This window comes from Vombatus ursinus, unplaced genomic scaffold (genome assembly GCF_900497805.2).
Source record: "Vombatus ursinus unplaced genomic scaffold, bare-nosed wombat genome assembly UNPS02014809.1, whole genome shotgun sequence".
Lineage (NCBI taxonomy): Eukaryota > Metazoa > Chordata > Mammalia > Diprotodontia > Vombatidae > Vombatus > Vombatus ursinus.
This window is the reverse complement of record NW_020954587.1, coordinates 11,108,339-11,128,288: the sequence shown is the minus strand read 5'-3', so window position 1 is coordinate 11,128,288 and position 19,950 is coordinate 11,108,339. Positions and strand designations below refer to the sequence as shown.

General features: G+C 34.2%; 1 protein-coding gene across 4 annotated transcripts in view; it reads right to left on the bottom strand.

Moving 5' to 3' along the window:
* Positions 1–298: 298 nt before the first annotated feature.
* KDM6A (lysine demethylase 6A) overlaps positions 299–19,950 on the bottom strand; it is a 258,225-nt gene continuing 238,573 nt past the window's right edge. For all 4 annotated transcript variants that reach the window (XM_027875477.1, XM_027875478.1, XM_027875475.1 and 1 more), the window contains 5 exons: positions 19,559–19,746; positions 18,838–18,979; positions 5,663–5,789; positions 2,276–2,446; positions 299–1,139 (listed from right to left, as the gene is read on the bottom strand). In XM_027875477.1, coding sequence (XP_027731278.1) covers positions 1,110–1,139; positions 2,276–2,446; positions 5,663–5,789; positions 18,838–18,979; positions 19,559–19,746 — 658 coding nt within the window. In that variant the 3' untranslated portion in view covers positions 299–1,109. The remainder of the gene's footprint in view (positions 1,140–2,275; positions 2,447–5,662; positions 5,790–18,837; positions 18,980–19,558; positions 19,747–19,950) is intronic.

Genomic DNA, 19,950 nt, shown 5'->3' with positions numbered 1-19,950 from the left:
TTTCTTTAAAAATAATCATACTTTTGTAAGCAATACTTTACAGTAGACACCTCAAATCTACCATAGATGTGAAACTTAAAATGAGAAAAATTTAAGTTCTAAATCTTTATACATATATTTTATATTCAGATTTCTATATATATTATATATATACATACAGAAGTATATATAAAATATATATAATCAGATTTGAAAAATGAACAAAAACTGGGCACTGTACATAAAGGCTTTTTTTAAAACTCAAACAATAGAAAAACTCTTTAAACATTAAACAATTTTAATAAAAGTTTCTGTACAATGCTAAGCAGTTTTATTTACATATAGAAAATGTAATAGGAGTAGTGTTTGAAATGACAGAACTCCTTAAAATTTCAATGGCAGGTAATCTGGAAAAAATAACAGCATTCCATTCACAAATATTTTCAAGCAATAAATATGTATTTATAAATAGTGTAAATTTACATCAAGATTAGAAACAAAAATCACAAATCTGAAGTTTATTCCTTAGTCTATGTGCAACCCATTATCTTTGTGACTTGGCTGTTAATTTTTTTAAAGTTTTATTTAGGAACCAAAAGTATAACTGTCATGGTTTTAAAACAAGACAGAAAAACATAAAAGTAAAAAAATTTTTATCACCTAACTTTTCACATTAAAAAAAAATGCTGTCCAAAGAAAGACTTAAAATTTCTAACTACCTTACAAAGAAATGACCAGCTAGGCTAGTACTTTTTCCAAGGAAAATTCTGGAGGTGGTAAAGGGTAAGGGAGTAAGGAAATGGATGAAACCAAGTCATCAGCCCAGAAACAGAGAAATATAAAAGAGGTGGTCTTCAAGTCAGTAGTCTGTATAATGTTGCCAGTTTTGTCAGATATATACAAAACGTGGAAATTTTTTTTGAAGTATAGCTGGTTCAGCTTTATTTTGAGCTCTGGAGTAGGAGCAGTGCTCTCTCCTGTCCAGTTGGTTGACACTCCGCACTTGGAAGGTTGCATAGACACAGCTTTCAGCCAGCAGCCTTACAGGATAGCTACAAAAACCAGTGGTGCAGAACTGGGTCACTTCCTGAATATCAGAAAAGTTCTCATTTAATGTCCATGGAACAATGTCAAGATGAGGAGGATGGTAATGGAGGAGCCTGGGGAGAAAAAACCCAAAGTAAATTACTTTTGAGCATATAAAAACAGTGGTATATCAATTTTCTTACCAATTTTTGAAGCAAATTTCAGAGGATGCAACAAAACTCAGGAAAAGTTCAATAGCTATCATTAACAGCCTATTTTACAATAGAATCTCAGATGTGGCCTCCAGCCTGGCCAGTTTGTCTAAGAGCACACTACTATCACCTGCTCCTGTCTGCTCATTTTTTTGTCTCTTAAAAAATGCATAATGAGCCTAATTTCCAGATATCAGCTTTTAGAAATGTCATTGATCATATTTTTAGAAATCAAAATGTGTTATAGAAGAGAAGGAAAAGTAATTTAACAATATCACTAAACCATCACCAATTATTAGTTTATGATACAGCTTTCATACACTGTATTCCTTTTTTCATATATGCAAGTCACAGAGTAAAAATGCTATAAAGCATTTTTTCAAGTACTGCCTAGTTTTATCTAGACAAATTTGTGAAGATCATGACCAGATAAAAACACACTGAATTAAATTTCCAAAGTTGTGAAAATTCTTAGGATGTCAGAGCAATATCCTAGCAAATTCTTTTTGTTTCCGTTTACAATTCTATTTATATTACTCATGATTTTATGTTTGAATTTCACAAATCTCACATACCATACTACTAAGTTAGCTTTGCCAAACGTTTTCCAGTGATAACACTTTTGGTTAAATACCTTAAATATTATTAGCCTAGAGAAAGCTATCTATCTACATCTATATTTGTGTGTGTGTGTGTGTTCGTGCAAGTATAAAAACGAACAATGAATTTGTTAGTTTTTCTTCCCTGCTATGGTCATTAACAATGAACACATTTTGTCAAATGAGATCATTGTACAATAAATACAAGTATTTTGAAAAGCACACAGTAGCAGAAGAACTGTAAGGTTTAGGTGGTATCATTATGATGGCAGTACTTAATCAGAAGGTGGGGGAAAAAAAATTCTCTCAGACACCCCCCACCCCAAAGAGACATTATGAATAATAAGGAAAATATTTAAATACAAGTATTTTATTACCTCCTATTTACTGGTGAGAAATGAAAAATTCTGCTGCTTCTTAACCCAGCTAATTAAGTACTCACATGTTGATTTCACTTACTAATGTAAATTGGTCATAGACTTGCATCAAGTCCTCCATTCTGTACTGTTCTAGCACCACAAAATTTTCCAGGTTCCCGTTTGTTTTTCGTGCACAGTCTTGGCAATGTACTATGTAGGTCTTTCGAGAATTGCTCTCATTAGTGATGAAAAGTAGGTCAAAGACTTCTACCTATTTCACAGAAAAAAAAAAGTATAGATAATGAAAATTCTTAGCTATAGATTAGGAGAAAATTATTTTCAAGGCAGGTGTGGTCAGTATGCAATAGTTAAGGACAGGTGCTAAAACAGCACCAAGGCTGTAGGTTTACTCTTAAATGGAGTTAAGTACCTGTGCTCTCTATCACTTAGGAGCTTGATAAAAAAGAAGTGGATGGATTAAGACAGATTCACCACCAGCAGTGAAAACAACAATAAAATTCAACCTATCATATACAACCTACATGTCAATAAGCTGGGGGACAAATAAGAAACCATCCTTAAACTTAAAGAGCTTATAATTTAGTAGAAGACAAGACATATACATGAATAAAATATAAATTAGATTATAAGTATATAGGGATCTAAGTAGACAGGAATTCAGATCAGAAAGCAAAAATTTTCTTAGGTACTAATTGTGATCAAGCGTTTTCTTTCCACCCCCTAATCAAGCTTAAATTTGTTATTGTGGCAGAGAGAAGTCTAACTGAAGCTTGTTCCAAAGGAGAAATGATATATGGTAATAGCCCCTCAGAAGAGTAAAATGAGTCCACGCCCAGAGCGGGGGCTCTTGAGTGGACAGGCACCAGCCTCTCTCCTACTCTCAGGCTTTGGCCTTCTCTATTAACACTTGGCACTCTTTTCAACTTCACCTTTGGTCACTTTATGCTTCAGCCTGAGTTACTCCCATATCTTTTTGTAATCTTCTTCTCTCTAGTTACCAAGATAAGAATACAAATTCAATAATAGCTGCATAAAACCACATACTTATAGCTAATTACACATAATCTATCATTGTAACATTCACAGATGAAATTTGGCCAACAGGGTAATAATTCCACCCAGGCACTTTCACCTATCCTTTAAATCAAGCTTGGTTGGCCAGGTACCACCACTGTCCAAATAAGCCTATCTTACCATGGTAGGATAAACTGTGTCAGTCAGTCAGTCGTCAATTTATTAAACATTGACTATTTGTAAGGCCTGTGCTAGATGCCAGGGATAGAGGTACAAAGAATGAAACAATTCCCACTAACAAAGAGCTTACTGCAATGTTTGAAATGACTGAATTGATGTCTACCTATGGATGAATTCTTCAATCTTTTGTTCAGTGTCTGTTTATGGATTCCTTCCAACTAACATGTGCTATACCAATGGTGAGGAAACACTTTCTTCACATACAAAAATGGTGACTTTTTATATCAAACAAGATTAAAATGAACATTCCAATACATAAAAAAAGGACATATAATAAAAGTAGGGAAAATAATTAGTGTCCTACTGTCTCTTGAGTGTAGAGTTTCTTTTGTATTTTACATACAACTATAAAAAAATTCTCAATCGCCCAAAAAAAATTACAGGCAAACATTATCTTATTAGAAGGGACATCAGCATTGTAAACCAATAAAACTTGAGCATTATTTTTTAGGAAAATGAAAATCCCGGTAACGCATATATTTCAGTGTCTCATTTTGTAGGCCTAGACCATTTACAGATACTCTGTTGCCTGGTAGGGAGAAGTGATAAGAACTGATTTGACTCTCCCCTTCTAAGGTACTAAGTGCTCAACTCAGAGCTGAAAAGAAGGTGGAAAAAAGTATTTTTTCCCCAGGCATTTGAGTGTTCCACTCAATGCAAATTATAAAGAAAAAGAATATTTCTATAACTTAGGGTATTTCCTAATTTTAAAGCGTAGAACATTTGTGTTACCAGCAGTTAATACCAAGAGGATAAATGACACTGTATTTGACATTTGGGGTTTATACGCAGTTAAGCTGAATATTTTACATTTAGTTAAGGATTGAAGATATAAAATATCCAAGAGAATGCTGACACCACATAACTAAAAATATTTTAAAGAGAAAGTTCAGTGAAATAACAAAATCAAAACGTGCACATAAGATTCCTTGGGAAGTGTCAAGAACCAACCTAGTTTTCTTATTCAATGGCATGAGGACCTTGGAGAATCACTTAAGTAAGGAATCATAACAATTCCCTAAAATTCTATTTTTTATTACAACTTCATGCCTAGTTCTTGTATATTTGACTAGAGAGAAGGCAAATGGCCTATATATTCCTATAATTGGAAGTAATGTCAGAGTAGTAGAGGATGTAAAAAAGCTTAAGATGCCTTTCGAAACCCAGCTGAAAAGGTCCACCTTTCACTTTACAAGTAGGAAAATGGTTGAAAGAGCATTAGTCAGCTTTCCCCCAATTCTCTCCTAAAGGTCTTAGTGCAAGAGAAAGATTTCCCTAGCACAATCACCAGTAGTCATAATTCTCTGTATAGAGTAAACATCAGCCATCATCTCTGATAATTCAAGTGTCTTATTCTAGTTTCACCTGTTCCTATTCTGAATTAGAAGTGACAGGAAAAAAGTGGGGATAACTTTCTTTAGGAAACAAATTTAAAAAATTATTTTTCCCTGGCTCAATTACTTTCTAGATACTACTACACTTGTGGGACAAAGCCAGAAAAACAGAGAAAACACCTTGATAAGAAGGATAATAGTTTATTCTGTATAAGGAAAAGTGAGGTAGGGGAATTCCCCATCTATCCCCTACCCTTGTTTATTTTGGAGGTTATTTTCTATAATCATTTAAACCAGGCCTGAACATCATACAACTTGCAGGCTGCTTATAGTATGTTGTGCAGGCCTGATTTAAACAAATCATGATTCCCTTTAAAATTAAAAATAACATATCTACAGATTGAATCCTCCCTAATCACTTCTAGAAGGAGAAATGATTAAATAAGCTTAGTTGTTGGAAAGCATGTGTCAAATATGTTAACCCTTTTCTAAGACACTTATTTAAAAGATTTCAGAAGTTTGGGATGCATTAGAAAAGATTAATGAATTCACACTTTAGACTCTAGTACAAAGTTTTCAGACTCAAGTTAACAATTGTCACAACTCTGAAAACAGGTCACCTGGGTAAAAACCCAAGATAAGCAAACACAACTTATTTCTTCATACTAAAGAAAGAACATCCTTTGCAATCTATTTTTTAAAATTTCATGATGATTTAAGTTTATTAAAGTGGATTTCACAATGTATAAAAATACATTTTATTTCATTGGTTTTCCTTTTAAATCAAGTAGAGCTAAGAGTACAATCAAAGACCTAAAGTGGAAAACAGGTGGATTCAAAACAACGACCAGCTACAGACAGAAAGCATAGGAACTGACCTCACAGATGCTACAGTAATGAGCTGGTTCTTCTTTCGAGCGTCCATGCCACACAATCTCCTTTCCAACAGCAAGGAGAGCTTCCCTTAGCGTCTGACACTGCTTCAGAGTTCTCAACAGACAATACCTATTGCATAGGGGACAGAGCAAGATAAAATGCATGACCAGTAACTGAATATTACAAGTAGTTTAGCAGTATAGAATGTTGGTTTATATTAAAGGGCTTAGAATGCAGGACTCAAAGGTAAGTTTTGGTTATATTTCTGATTTCACCAATCCAACGTCTATGACTTGATAAATTTCATAATTCATGGATGACATTAATTATGCACAACAGTGATGTAACTGTAAAATGCTAATGAATAAAAAGTATGACAATCTAATAAGAAAACAATAATACATTCTAACTGTTAAATATGTTAAATTACTAACACATGGTTTTGAATACAAAAATATACTGATTTTGGTCAAAATTAACTTTTCTTCGAGTTTATCTTGGAAAGAGACTTATTACTTTGCTGAATTGGGAAGAGTCAAATTTAGGCTTGCTATGAGGAAAAAGTTCCTATTAGAGTTCTTCAAAAATGAATGAAGCTATAAGAGGTGAGTTTGTTTGTGAAGGTTGTAATAGGGATTCCACTTCAGTTAAAGATAATCACCAGGATCCTCTGAAATTCTGGATGTTCATTTTGGTCAATAAGGGCAGACAGCAGGCTCCATCTTTTCAGGTTACACTATTTAATTCTAACACTGAAAAGAAAAGTGCTTAAAAAAAATTTTTTATACTAAATGATCAAGTAAAATATTGCAAAACCCTTTAATTTTATGACTACAATTTTCTATTTTCCTATATAACTTCTTTCCTGGGTTATTTCCTACACATATTGAGTACTTCATTCCTATTAATTTCTATTGCACACCTAGTGGTTTACAACAGTGGTGTCAAACTCAAATAGAAATAGGGCCACAAAAACTCAACATAAAGGATCTTTGTGGGCAGCATGTTGACTTAGAAAATCACAAATTAACATTATTTATTTTCTACTTTAATTTATTTTGTTAAGTATTTCCCATTTACGTTTTATTCTGGTTCTAGGTTGTTGGCAATGGAGTCGCATGTTTTGACACCTCTAGTTTACATTAATTTCTCAAAATTGTTTGGTAAATAGTCCCAACCTTTCTTGTGAGTCTTTTCAAAAGGACTGTTTGTTCAGAAGGGGTTTGTATTAAATGATCTCTAAGATCTTCCTGCTGGAACATTTTATAAGTGTCCTTAAAGATCCAAGTACTTAGCAATTGGTATGCATTCTCAATAGCAATCTCACCAACATTAGGTCCTATGATCTTTATGTTGTTTTTAAACGGGAACTGTGATTTCAATGATATAGGATAGGAAACTAGCAGTGAAGAAAATCCCTCTAACAATGTAGATAAACATCTACATCTAAGAGGAATGATGATAATGATGATACCTAACATTTATATAATGTCTGGCACTGTGCTAAGTGCTTTACAATGATTATCTCATTTGATTCTCACAACAATCTTAAGAGGTAGGTGCTATTATTATCTCCATTTTACAGTTAAGGAAACTGAGGCAAACAGATGTTATAAGACTTGCCCCGGGTCACGTAGCTAGTAAGTGTCTGAGGCTAGATTTGAGCTCACATCTTCCTTACTTCAAGCCTGGCACTCTATCTGCACTACCTAGCTGCTTAAGATAAATATTTTGCTTAAAATCAAAGCTAAGACTTGAACCTAGGTTTTCTTAACTTCAAGGCCAGCTCTCTACCACAATGACTCTAGTTTTTAAGTTGGATGTTAAAAAGTACTTGACAACTTTAGAATATGTCCTGGGTTTTTACTCAAGGTAAAGAAGGAAGTATAATTCCTAATGGTGGAGGACAGTGTGATATAGTGGAAAAAGCACCGACTATATGGAGTAGAAGAACCCAAGTTTAAATCCTTCCTCTGATACTTAAATGACTTTCAGAAAGTCATTTAACTTCTCTGGGTCTCAGTTTTCAAGTCTAGAGTAATTTACCTATGAAGTAATTTATTCAGAACTTGTATTTTACAAATTTTAATTAATATTAAAATAGAAGCAATATCCTAGCAAACAACTGCTTTTTAAAAAATCAAAAATTATTGAACACCAATCATGCATGGCCTTGTAAATAGTACCTAGCACACTGTAGGTAATGATGGTGAACTCTCTTCAACAAGTATGGCAGATACAAAGAGTTAACTATAGTGGGCCAATAACAACGATACCTATTAGCTTAACTTTGCTTCAATTTATACTTCTTTGCTATATTCTATTTCTTTCCTGATCCCTAGAAGGGCAGTTGTATTATGCAAGAATTGATTATCTCCAATGTCCAGGTTTAAAAAACGAAAAGTGCCTCATTATTTTTTTTTCACAGTGTACTATTTAAATTGAGCACAAAAAACAATGAACTTATGAATACCAGAAATAATTATTATATAATAGACATAAATATTAAGTAAGAACTTCTTGGAAAATTGAATAGTCAAGTCACTACGCAAATCTCTCCTAGTATGAGAAGTAAAATTATTAATAAGTCTAGCATTAGCAATTCAGATGGCATATTTCTTGTACATTCTCACGTTAACTTTTGTTTGGCAGGTGCTCTTTCATAAAAATATGTATGTAAACACATATGTATGTATGTGTATTTAGAAAGGAGAACAATGCTGCTATTTCAAGTTTGTTCTGAACTGAAGTATGAAAGTAATCAATCAACAAGCATTTATTAAGTGCCAATGTGCCAGTCACTGTGCTAGGTACTGGGAATACAAAGAGAAAATTAAATAATCTCTATTCTTTCGGGAGATTAAATCTTGATTCAAGGGTTTCTAGATAAAATTTTATAATCTAGTTTTCAATTTAAAAGGTCCAAAAAAATCCCACAATCCAACAGTAAGGAAAGAAAAAAAGGAAGGGAGGGAGGAAGAAGGAATCTCTTAAGTGTGTGCCTTTCTACCAAGCACTATGCCAAGTGGTTTCACAAATTATGTCATTTGATCCTCACAACTCTAGGAAGTAGACATTATAATTATTCCTATTATACAGTTAAGGAAATGGAGGCAGCCAGTGATTAAGTGAATTGCCCAGGTCATACAGCCAGTGTCTGTGGCAGGATTTGAACTGTGAGGTTTTTCCAAGTCCAGGTAGCACTTTTAGCCAGTGTGCCACGTAAGCTGGTGGCCTAGTAGTTTTAAATAATCTTTGCTCTTTCTCTCTGGTAAACTTTCTGCCTTTGGATGTATTTGGAAAACATTTGCTATTATGTACTCTTCAAAAACAGTTTTCTGCTTTAATAACCATACTATTATATGAGAAATATTTCATGACCCAAAACAACCCAGTGTCTTTCCTACCTTGTCTTTAGTTCTCAAGAACACCTCAAACATTTACTGTTTTGTCACTTTCAAATGACCAATCAATCCTTTCCCTTTTCAGAAAAAGAGGCATTCCAGTAACTTTGTTATATGTGTCCTAACCTTAGAATGTTTTTTCTTCCTACTTCATCTCACCAAAAGCCTAACCATTTTTCAAGATCCAGTTCAAATGCCACTTCTTCCCTGAAATTTTCCAATTAGAAATTAAGATTCCACCGATTAGAAGTAACTTTTAGGGATAGCTAGGTGGCGCAGTGGATAGAGGTCTGACCTTGGAGTCAGGAGGACCTGAGTTCAAATCCAATCTCAGACACCTGACACTTACTAGCTGTGTGATCCTGGGCAAGTCACTTAACCCCATTGCCTCACCAAAAAAAAAAAAAAAACAAAAAAAAACCCCCAAAAAACCCCCAAAAAACAAACAGTCATTCAAGAAGTAACTTTACCTTCTCTTATAATCCGGAGGGATTTAATTGTACTTCATTTGTGGCATTTTTCATGTTCTATATTCTCCTATAGCTAATTTTATATTCAGATGGATCTGTTACAGCATTGATTCAGGATTTCTCTCTTTTTCTTTTAAATTCAATTTTGCTTTTCAGTTCCAAATTCTTTTCCTCCTTCCCTCCAATCCTCCCCCATCAATTGAGAAGGTAAGAAATACAATATCTATTATACACATTAAGTCATTCAAAACATATTTCCTTATTAGCTGTCTTCCAGGGGAAAAATACAAGAAAAAGAAAGAGGGAAAAATATGCTTCAATCAGCACTCTGGGTTTATGAATTTTCTATCTGGAAGTGGATAGCATTTTTCATTATAAGTCCTTTGGAATTTTGGCAGATCACTCTACTGATCAGTTACTAAGTCTTTCACAGTTAATATCTTTATAATATTGCTATTACTATGTATTATGTTATTCTGATTTTGCTCACCTCACTCTTTATCATTTCATACCAGTCCTCTTCCCGTGTTTTCCTGAAACCATTCCTCCCTTCATAATTTCTTACAGAACAACAGTATTCCATCATGTTCATATACCACAACTTGTTCAGCCACTCCCCAACTGATGGGCATCCCCTCAGTTTCCAATTATTTTGCCACCACAAAAATTGTTGCTATACTTCTGTATATATGGGTTTCTTTTCCTTTTCTCTGATTTCTTTGGGATACAGACCCAAAAGTGGTATTGATGTAATATACTACACCTGCTAGCAGTGGTATTTCTGGGTTCAAAGGGTATGCACAGTTTTCTAGGTTTTGGGGAATAGTTCCAAATTGCTTTCAAGAATGGCTAGACTAGTTCACAGATCAACTGACAGTGCATGCATATATCTATTTTCTCCACATTCCCTCCAGCATCTGTCATTTTCCTTTTCTGTCATCTTAGCCAATCTGATGGGTGTTGTAGTATCCCAGAGTTGTTTTAATATACATTTCTCAAATTATTAGTGGATTTAAAGCATTTTTTCATATGACTATTGATAGCTTTGATTTTTTTTCCCTCTAAAAACTGTTCCTTCATATCCTTTGACCTTTTATCAACTAGGCTTTTAATTCTAATAAATTTGAATTAGCTCCCTATTTGAGAAATGAGATCTTTCTCAGAGAAACTTGCTTCAAAGATTCAAGCCAACCCCCCCTGTTTTTTTTTTCTTCTAACTCTGGCTGCACTGAGTTTGTGCAGAAACTTTTAAATTTTATAGAATCAAAACTTTACCTCATGTGAATTTCTCTATCTTGTTTGGTCATGAAATCTTCCCCTATTCATAGATTTGACAGTTAATTTCTTGCCAGCTCCACTAATTTGCTTATTATATCACCTTTTATGTCTAAACCATACACCCAATTTAAGTTAATCTTGGTATGTATGTGAGATATTGGTCTATTCCTAGTTTCTGCCAGACTACTTTCCAGTTTTCCCAGCAGCTTTTACCAAATAGTGAATGGCCGCCCTGATAGCTGGGATCTTTGGGTTTATCAAACACTACATTACTGAGCTCATTTGCTCCTGTACATCGTGAAGCTAACTGTTCCACTGATCAACCACTAATTTCTCATCTAGTACTAGACTATTTTGACATGGTTACTGCTTTGTAGTATAGCTTAAGATGTAATACTGACAGATTCCTTTCCTTCACATTTTTTCCCCCATTGATTCCCTTGATATTCTTGACCTTTGTTCCTACAGATGAATTAGTACTTTTTCTAGCTCTATAAGTAATTCTTTGGTAGTTTGTTACTATGGTACTGAATAAACACATAAATTTAAAGTAGTATTATCTTTTTTATCATATTGGCTTAGCCTACCCATGCATAATTAATATTTTCACAATTATTTAGATCTGTTTTTATTTGTGTAAAGTATTGTGTAACTGTGTACATACAGTTCCTTGTGTGTCTTGGCAGGGAGACTTTCAAGTATTTTATGTTATCTGTTATTGTTTTAAATGAAATTTCTTTTTCTATCTCTTCCTGCTGGGTTTTGTTAGCAATATATAGAAATGCTGATGATTTGTGTGGGTTTATTTATAATCTGCAACTTCACTAAAGTTGTTAATTGTTTTAACTATTTTTTTAGGTTGACTATGGTTCTCTAAATATACTGTCATGTCATCTGTAAGAAACGATAGTTTTGTTTCCTCACTGTCTATGCTTATTCCTTCGATTTCTTTTGCTGGCCTTATTGCTATAGCTAACATTTAGAGGACAAAATGGAATAATAATGGTAACAATAAACATCCCCTGATATTACTGGAAAAGCTTTGAGTTTATCAACATTATAGATAATGCTTCCTCTTGGTTTTAGATAGATTCTACCTATCACTTTCAGAAAAGCTCATTTATTCCTATACCTTCTAAGGAGTTTCCTCTATTGATTCAGATAAAAACATTCATGCATGTCCATCCTGTGCAACTTTTGTTGAAGTACTCCCCAAAGTTTGCCACAGAAGGTCTACTCAAAATGGAGGCCTTCCTGGTTTTCTCCTGACATTACTATTTGTGCATAGGCACAAATATATTTAGTTTCCCTCCTATAATTTTAATATCACTGAAGTTTGGAACAGTCTCTTGCAAATATTTAATGAATTAAACTAAATTAAATGGACAAGGAGGAATAGATGGAAACTTCTGGATTTAGGGAAAGTAGTAGATACTATAGAAGACTTGGCATTCTAAGACTACTGAAGAGTTTGAATTCATGAAGACAGATGGTTGAAATGCTTATTAGACCTTTCGAAAGGGACACTGGTTGGGAGGTTAAAAAAGCTTCAAAAAAAAAAAAATTAAATGCCATTTAATATCCAGTTGCAGAGGCATAAATTCAAGTCTTATATATGTCAAAGCCATTCTATTCCCTATTTCTCCCCCTTATTTAATTTCAAAGTAAAACATTATTTCTCTTTAAATATTCTATAAATAAGACTTTTTAAAATTGGAATTTACCCCTCTCCTTAGCTGACCTTAATTAGTAAGGATCTAATGCATAAGCAAAAAAATTTAAAAAGAAACTAAACTAAAAGACAGGGTATATGTATATCGAAGTATGTGTGGGTATATGTACATATTTATACAGATATCAAAGATGTAAACCAATATACCCATATACATATACACATATGCATGTTTTTACCATGAATTGTAGGGGTGTGTGTGTGTGTGTTGTGTGTGTGTATTGGGGGGGGAAGGGAGGGAGAGACAGAGAGAGATTACAAGTTCAGACCAATTCATAGCTATTTAAAGGGATGAATGAGCAGGAAAAGGGGATGGGGCCAGTGATATTGCAAGAGCAGAAATAATAGATGGACATTCCATGTGTATACATGTAGAAGAAGGTGGCTATAGAAACATACCCCTGATAAAACATTAAATATATAAATCTCCACATTACATAAAAATATATATCAATGGAATAAAGAACCAAGCATACAGAAGAAGATCAGATCATAAAAGAACCCTCTATATCAATGGTTCTTACATGCACAGCCAAGGAGTCCACAGAAAAATTTTAAGAGTCCATGACCTTGGAGAGGAAAAAATTACATACCTATTTTCACTAACTGAAATGTATAATTTCCATTATGATTTTTAAAAAATATTATAAAAAGGGGTCTATAGCTTTCAACAGACTGTTAATGAAATCCATGACACTAAAAAGGTCAAGAAACCTTGTTCTGAATCAAGATTACAAGGACCATGCAGGCAGGGTGATATCCTTTGAGAATAATGATGGTCTGACCAAGTTAAGACTTGGCTAAAAAAAAAAACTTCTTCAATAGGAATTTCAAAGTTCAAAAATATTCTTTCAAGATATTTAACAAAGCACAGTACTTTATATCAATCTGACCTGGAGGTGAATCACTTTTGGCAACTGGTGGATCAAGACTTAAAGTAAGTTAAAGGAAATTATGCTAAGGTGAGGAAGACCTATGATTTAATCACCCTGGAGTTTTCCGGTATGAGAACTTTCCCCACCAATGAGACTGCAACCTGTCTATGACTTACTTGTGATGTTAAGTACCATGGAGTTGCATCCATAATGTTGAAGTTGATTGGCTTGCTGAAGGTCATAAGAAGTAAAAAACAAGTGGACTAGAACCAAGTAGGGAGGGGAAAAAAGAGAGAGCATTCGACTGGTTGTTAGAGAACTAGGTTCAAATTCTGTCCCCAATCCTCATTACTAGGTGTGATGTCTAGCAAGCCACTTACTTATCTCCCTGGGTCTCAGTTTCTACCTGTGCAAAATGAGGGAATTGGACTAGATAACCTCAAAGTCATTTCTAGCTCTAAATTTATGATCACATGATTGACTAATAATTGAATCAACAGGTCCAGTGGATCAGTAAATGAATGCTATAAAGGATATGAGAGATTATGTAGTATAATATCCTCATTTAAACAGAGAATAGTGACTTGCCCAAAGTCTCATCACTAGTTGATGGCATATCACTCAAACTCAGGTTTTTTGACTCCCAGAGTCTAATAGTTTCCCTCATAGCACACTGCCTTAGTAAGTACTGTTGGGGAATATGACAGATTAAAAAGAAGTGTAAGACATGCTCCTTTTTCCTCAAAGGGCTCAGTGTACTTGGGAAAAGATAAGATACATATAAAATAAGAATACAATCCAGCAAATAGAAAGTGCTAAACGTTATAATGGAATTTCTGAGGCTGGAGAGATACTTGTAGCTGAAATGATCAGGGAAAGCTGCATGGAAAAAAGCAAAAGCTAATCTGGGTCTTAAAGGACAGGTGAGATTTTAATAGTCACAGAAAAGCAAACCAACTCCAGATATAGGGAAAAAGGACAAACAAAGAGTAGCAGTAGGAAAGCTCAAAGCACTTTTAGAGGTTGGACGTAATAGACTTATGTAGAAGACTAAAAGGAAGATATGCAAAGAAACGTGTACGCTTGCTCTCCGTTTTTCCTCCTGTTTAGACTATTGAAATAATCTCCAAATTGTTCTCTCTAGCTTGTCTTTCTCCTATCCAATCCATCCTCCACATATCTAAAGTGATTTTCCTAAAGTACCTCTATCATTTCTCAACAAACTTCAGTGGATTTGTCACATTTAAGAGCAAATATAAACTCCTCTGTTTGGTTTTTAAAGCTCTCCAAAACCTACCTTCACCTTGCTTTTTCAGACACACTACATATATATTAGTCCCCTTAATGCACTCTATGATCCAGACATTATTAGCCACCTTACCATTCCAGCTCCTTCTTCCATGACTTTGTACTGGCTGTCCTCCATACTTGGAATGCACTTCCCTGCCTCATTTCTGTTTCTTGGAACCTCTGGTGTCTTTTTAACACATAGCTAGCTCAAGCACCATTTTCTACGTGTGGTTTGTCCTGGTCTCCCCAGCTACCAGTTATCTTGCATCTATTTTGTATTATTATCACCTTCATTAATATAAGCTCAGGTTCAGGAGCTACTGTTTCATTTTTGTATTTGTGTCTCCAGTGCATAGCATAATGCATGGTACACAGCAGGTACTTAATTAATACTTCTCAAGCAATCTTGTAGAAACTCAGCCTCATTTAACAACAATCCCCTCCCTTCCACACTCCACAGTTCAGCCAAACTGGCCTTGTTTTTCCTCTCAGTACACTCTCCCTCTTTCCTACGTGCCTTTCTATTGGTTCTCCACCATGCCTAGAAAGCACTCCAAACTTGCTCCTGTCTCATAAAACGCCTAATTACTTTAAGGCTCAGCTCAAATACAACCTTCTAGAAAACAGAAGGAAAGCCAGGAGAAATCACAACAAACAGGGCAGCTTTCAAATATACTGAATTTTATATTTTAAAGAAAAACAAGCTATACTAATAGAGATTCCCAGCCCAATATACAACACTCTTTTCTGCTGTGCTGTGGATGTGTTTGTCTTAGTATACATTTGTTAAGAACTTTTTAAATGGAGGGGAAAAAAAAATCAAGCATCACCTATGTGAAACCTTTTATATGTTCCCAAATGTTAGTGCTCATCCTCTATTACATTTATTTACACATATATTATCTTACTGATATAACATAAACTCTTAGAGAGAAGGGACAGTTTTATTTCCATCTTTGTATCCCCAGCACTTAGCATAATATTTAATCAATATCAATGATTGAATAGAAAATGTGAAATGGTTAACACGGCAATAGTATATTTAATATGTTACAACAAAAGTATTAAACATAAAAAACAAAGCATAGAATTAGCAGAAGGCATATTTGGAAATCAGTTAACTGATTACAGACACTAATTCTTTGTTTAATTTACTGTGTGCACATCTTATATTTATTTGTCCGATAGTTCATCCTGCATGTAGCGTGCTTGCACATAGCTGGTGGCATGCTGTCTCCCACATTAGATTATGAGTTCCTTGAGAGCAGGGACTGTCTTTTACCTTTCTTTGAATCCCCCAGTATTTAGCAAGGTGCTTGGTACATGGTAGGTGTTTAACTTATGGACTGCGTGAAAGTCAATATGATTTAATGTTAGAAAGCTGGCCTTAAGAGTCCCAAAAAGAATCTCATATCAAGAATTGTGTCTGATACAACTGTGTGACCACAGGCAAATCATTACTACTCAGTGGACTAGTCTGAAAAATTCTAAGTTTCAGATGAACGGCTAATTGGCCAGGGCAGAGGGAGTACCTACAATGGGAGATCCCCATACTTAACAATAATAAGCCTAGCCACCAAATTCATTCCTCACATCCTCCCTTAAAATTTATTTATCTGTGTGTATGTTGTTTTCCCCAAGTAAATAATAAATGTTTTTATTTTTGTACCCCCACCCCCCAAATTAGCACAGTGTTTAAAATACCTCTTTGTACCATAGGTATCCAAGAAAACTAAAACAACTCCTTTTTGTCTGTAGTTCCTCTGTTTCGTCCCTGACCCAGTTTGTACTGCAGCCCCTGCCCTGTCTCTGACCTTCCTTTCTGCTGAAACATCAAGTACCCTACTGGAAAAGACTGGTTTACAAAAACAGCTAATCCAAAGAGCCTTTCCCTTTACATGTCCCTATCCCAAACCCCAAGAAACAAGCCCTGTCCAATCAAGAGGTATCCCAGTACTCAGTTTACCTCCTGCCTAATTGAAACCTATAAAAGTCTTGTCTTTCTGCTCTTTTAGAGAGTCTCTCCTTGCATGGGTGGGGCTCCCTTGCTGGCAAATTAAATAAACTCTCATTGATTCCTAAACTTTCTGGTTTTGGTTTGTTCCAGCACTAAAAATTTTACCCACAGTGTATGAAAGTATGCACATATCTATAAATTTTAATCATACATTTCTATTCATATTTGTTAATAAGCTATATACTATGACAATTAACCAATGGTACCCAGAGTGTTTGCTAATGCATCAGAATCAGCCTGAAGGGAAGTATTTAATGGTATACCATAAGACTCATTTGGCTTGAAGAACTGGATTAAGACGCAGAAAGCATGTTTAGTCTAGAGAAGAGAAGACCAAGTAAAAGAGGACAAGATAGCAATTTCAAATATTTAAAGTGAAAATTTTTCTTCTGTGATGCCAAGAGAAACAGAAATAGGACCAAGTGAAAGTTATAAGAGGCAGATTTCTGCCCAGTGATGAAGCTGTCATTTGCCTTCCTTATATAAGAAATGTGTGTATAATTGGAAAAGGAGATAGATTTGTCACATATTTAAGATAAGAGATAAAAGATGGAGAGTCCAAGTGCTACAATGGCACTGTTAAGGTATTATTATTATTCTAATACCCACAGCATTGAGGATCATATATTCATCCAAGAATGAAGAACTTGTTAACCATGAGAAGAGATGTATCACAATGCAATAAATAGGCTTCATTCAGATGTACTGAGTCTCTGATACACCGAAATGTTTAAGCAAAAGCTGTATCATGATGAAGATGATTTAGACAGGATTCCTATATTATGTGGGAAGCTCGATCAGATGATCTCTACAGTGTCTATAATTTTATGAAAACCAAAATACTTTTTGTGGTAGATGATTTATTTTTATAAAGAGTAACTGAAATTCAGGAAAGTATCTAAAGATAAATGCTTTCTATTGTGACCTTTATTTGTATCTGCCCTATAATTTAAAGTAAAATCTCTCAAAATTCTTGGTTCCACCAATATTAATGAATCTTAATAAGTGTGTTGAATGACCAGCATTTTCTACCTAACTTGTTTTTAACATACGATTATACCTACTTTTTGAAATGTACTCACATAAGTAGTTTTGTTTTACGTATAGGGAATATAGCATTTTTGGAATGAATGGAACACAGTAATAAGTAGCAACATATTATTAGAAAAAAAAATTTTGTTTTGTAGGACAAATCCCTATGCTAAAAAAAATTCACATTATTTGCTAGCATTTTTATTTTCCACAGAAAGCAAGGAAATACTCTATGATTTTCAGGTAGCAACTGATTGAAAAAGTGGTACATTATAAGGCATCAGTCAGATTCACTGAAGTACCGGAGATTAGCTTTGATTTTTATTCAATTTAACAGTATGTTATTTTAAAATTGGTTTCAAATCATTAGCTAATTCACAAAATACCTACAAAGTTAACTAATAAATGTGAAAGGTATGTAGATAAAATACATTTAAACTATGTCACTAACATTAAAAAGCCAATAATTCTAATTTATAAAGATAGAAGAAAATGTATTCTACTTTATCTAGGATTATCTACACGATAATCTTGTTGTGAGGCTGCATCTACTAGTTTTCCACCAAACTTGCAACAACTGCCCTGATAGTAAGTTGGGCTGGGCACCCATTCAAGTTAAGCTTCCTTGTTCCTAGCTTGGGGAAGGGTGGGAACAAAACAAAAGAAAAAAAAGAGGGGGGGGAGTGTAAACTGGAAACAGTTTTAGGATTATCCACACCATTTTTTTCCTTCTCTGCATATATAGCCAAGAAAGGATGGAACTTAAAAGAAAAACAAAAACAAAAACAAAATATGAGCAATAATGTGGTAGAGTGGAAAAAGAGAGTGCTGGGTTCTGGGGGTATTCTGGGTTTCAATCCTGGCTCTCTCATTTATTATATGTGTGGAAAAATGGTCCCTTATCCTTTCTTTTTATGAAGAAGTTAGATAACATGAACTTTGTAGTCCTTTCCCGTGCTTAAGTCCAGAACTATTTCTTCCTTTGACATTAACACTGTACCCAGAAAAAAGAAGTAACTTCATATTCTTCCCTTCTTCCACATCAAAGGAGAAGTCTAGTAGTTTCACAAGGCACTTACTTGATCATTTCAAAAAGCTTTGGATCGGAAACCTTGATATTTCGCGCCATATTCCAAGATAGATGAATCATGGGCACTATTGATTTCACACTCTGTAATTTGTTCCACTCGTACCGTTCCACTGCCAATTTATACTGGCAGGCTAAAAGTGAAGGAAAACCCCCCAAATAAGTAACTTGTTTTAAAGCAATACAACATTAAAAATGAGTAAGCTATATAACCACCTTACTAATATATGAGATGCTAATTTAAAAAAAAAAACATATTACAATCTAACAGAACACTGTAAGATTATTTTGTATGTTTTAAAATGAAGTGAGGGAACATTCAAGCTTCTATTTGACCATGGTAGGTTACTATGTAAGTTTTGAAGACTATAAAAAGTTAACAGTTTTGTTTTCAACTAGAGTTTTAAAAAATTACATTAATAATTAAAATCATATATTGTATACAAAATTTTTGTTTGCTAAAATCTAGCCATGTCTGATTGAAACTAGCTAGCTAAAATTCAATTTCTTGATCTGCAAATTAAGATTTTAAGCAACCTGGCTGGCAGTTTCTTCTACAGATTTTTAATAAGTTATTTTCCAATAGATGCCAAGGACTATGCCTATGAGAGATTATTCTTTCTGGAAGAGAAACAAGTAAAAAAAAAAATCAAGAATTTTAGTAAGTTATTATCTTAAATATTTTAGCATATTCATCATATTCTTTAAAATACCTGTAAGGGGGCCAACATTCCAAGCAATGTTGTTGCACCATCCAATAGCCTGAACCCAGTGGACAGTGCCTGCATTTATCCAGACCAAATCTCCAGGTCGCTGAATGAATCTATATACTGGGACATTTGCTTCATAAAGATCTTCAAGGTTAGGCCACCAAGAGCCCATTAGGAAATTCAAATTATTTCTAAAACAAGAACAAATAACATATTTACCATTTGCTCCTAGGATCAGAATATCAAGTAAAAAAAAAAAGTAAAAATAAAAATGCTCAGAGTATTACATGAGAATTGAGTTGCTGGTATGACAAAGACTTCACTTAAAAGTGACCAGCTTAAAGTTATATTATGGTGAAAAATTGCTGGTTACTATCTGGGGGGTACTTGATAGT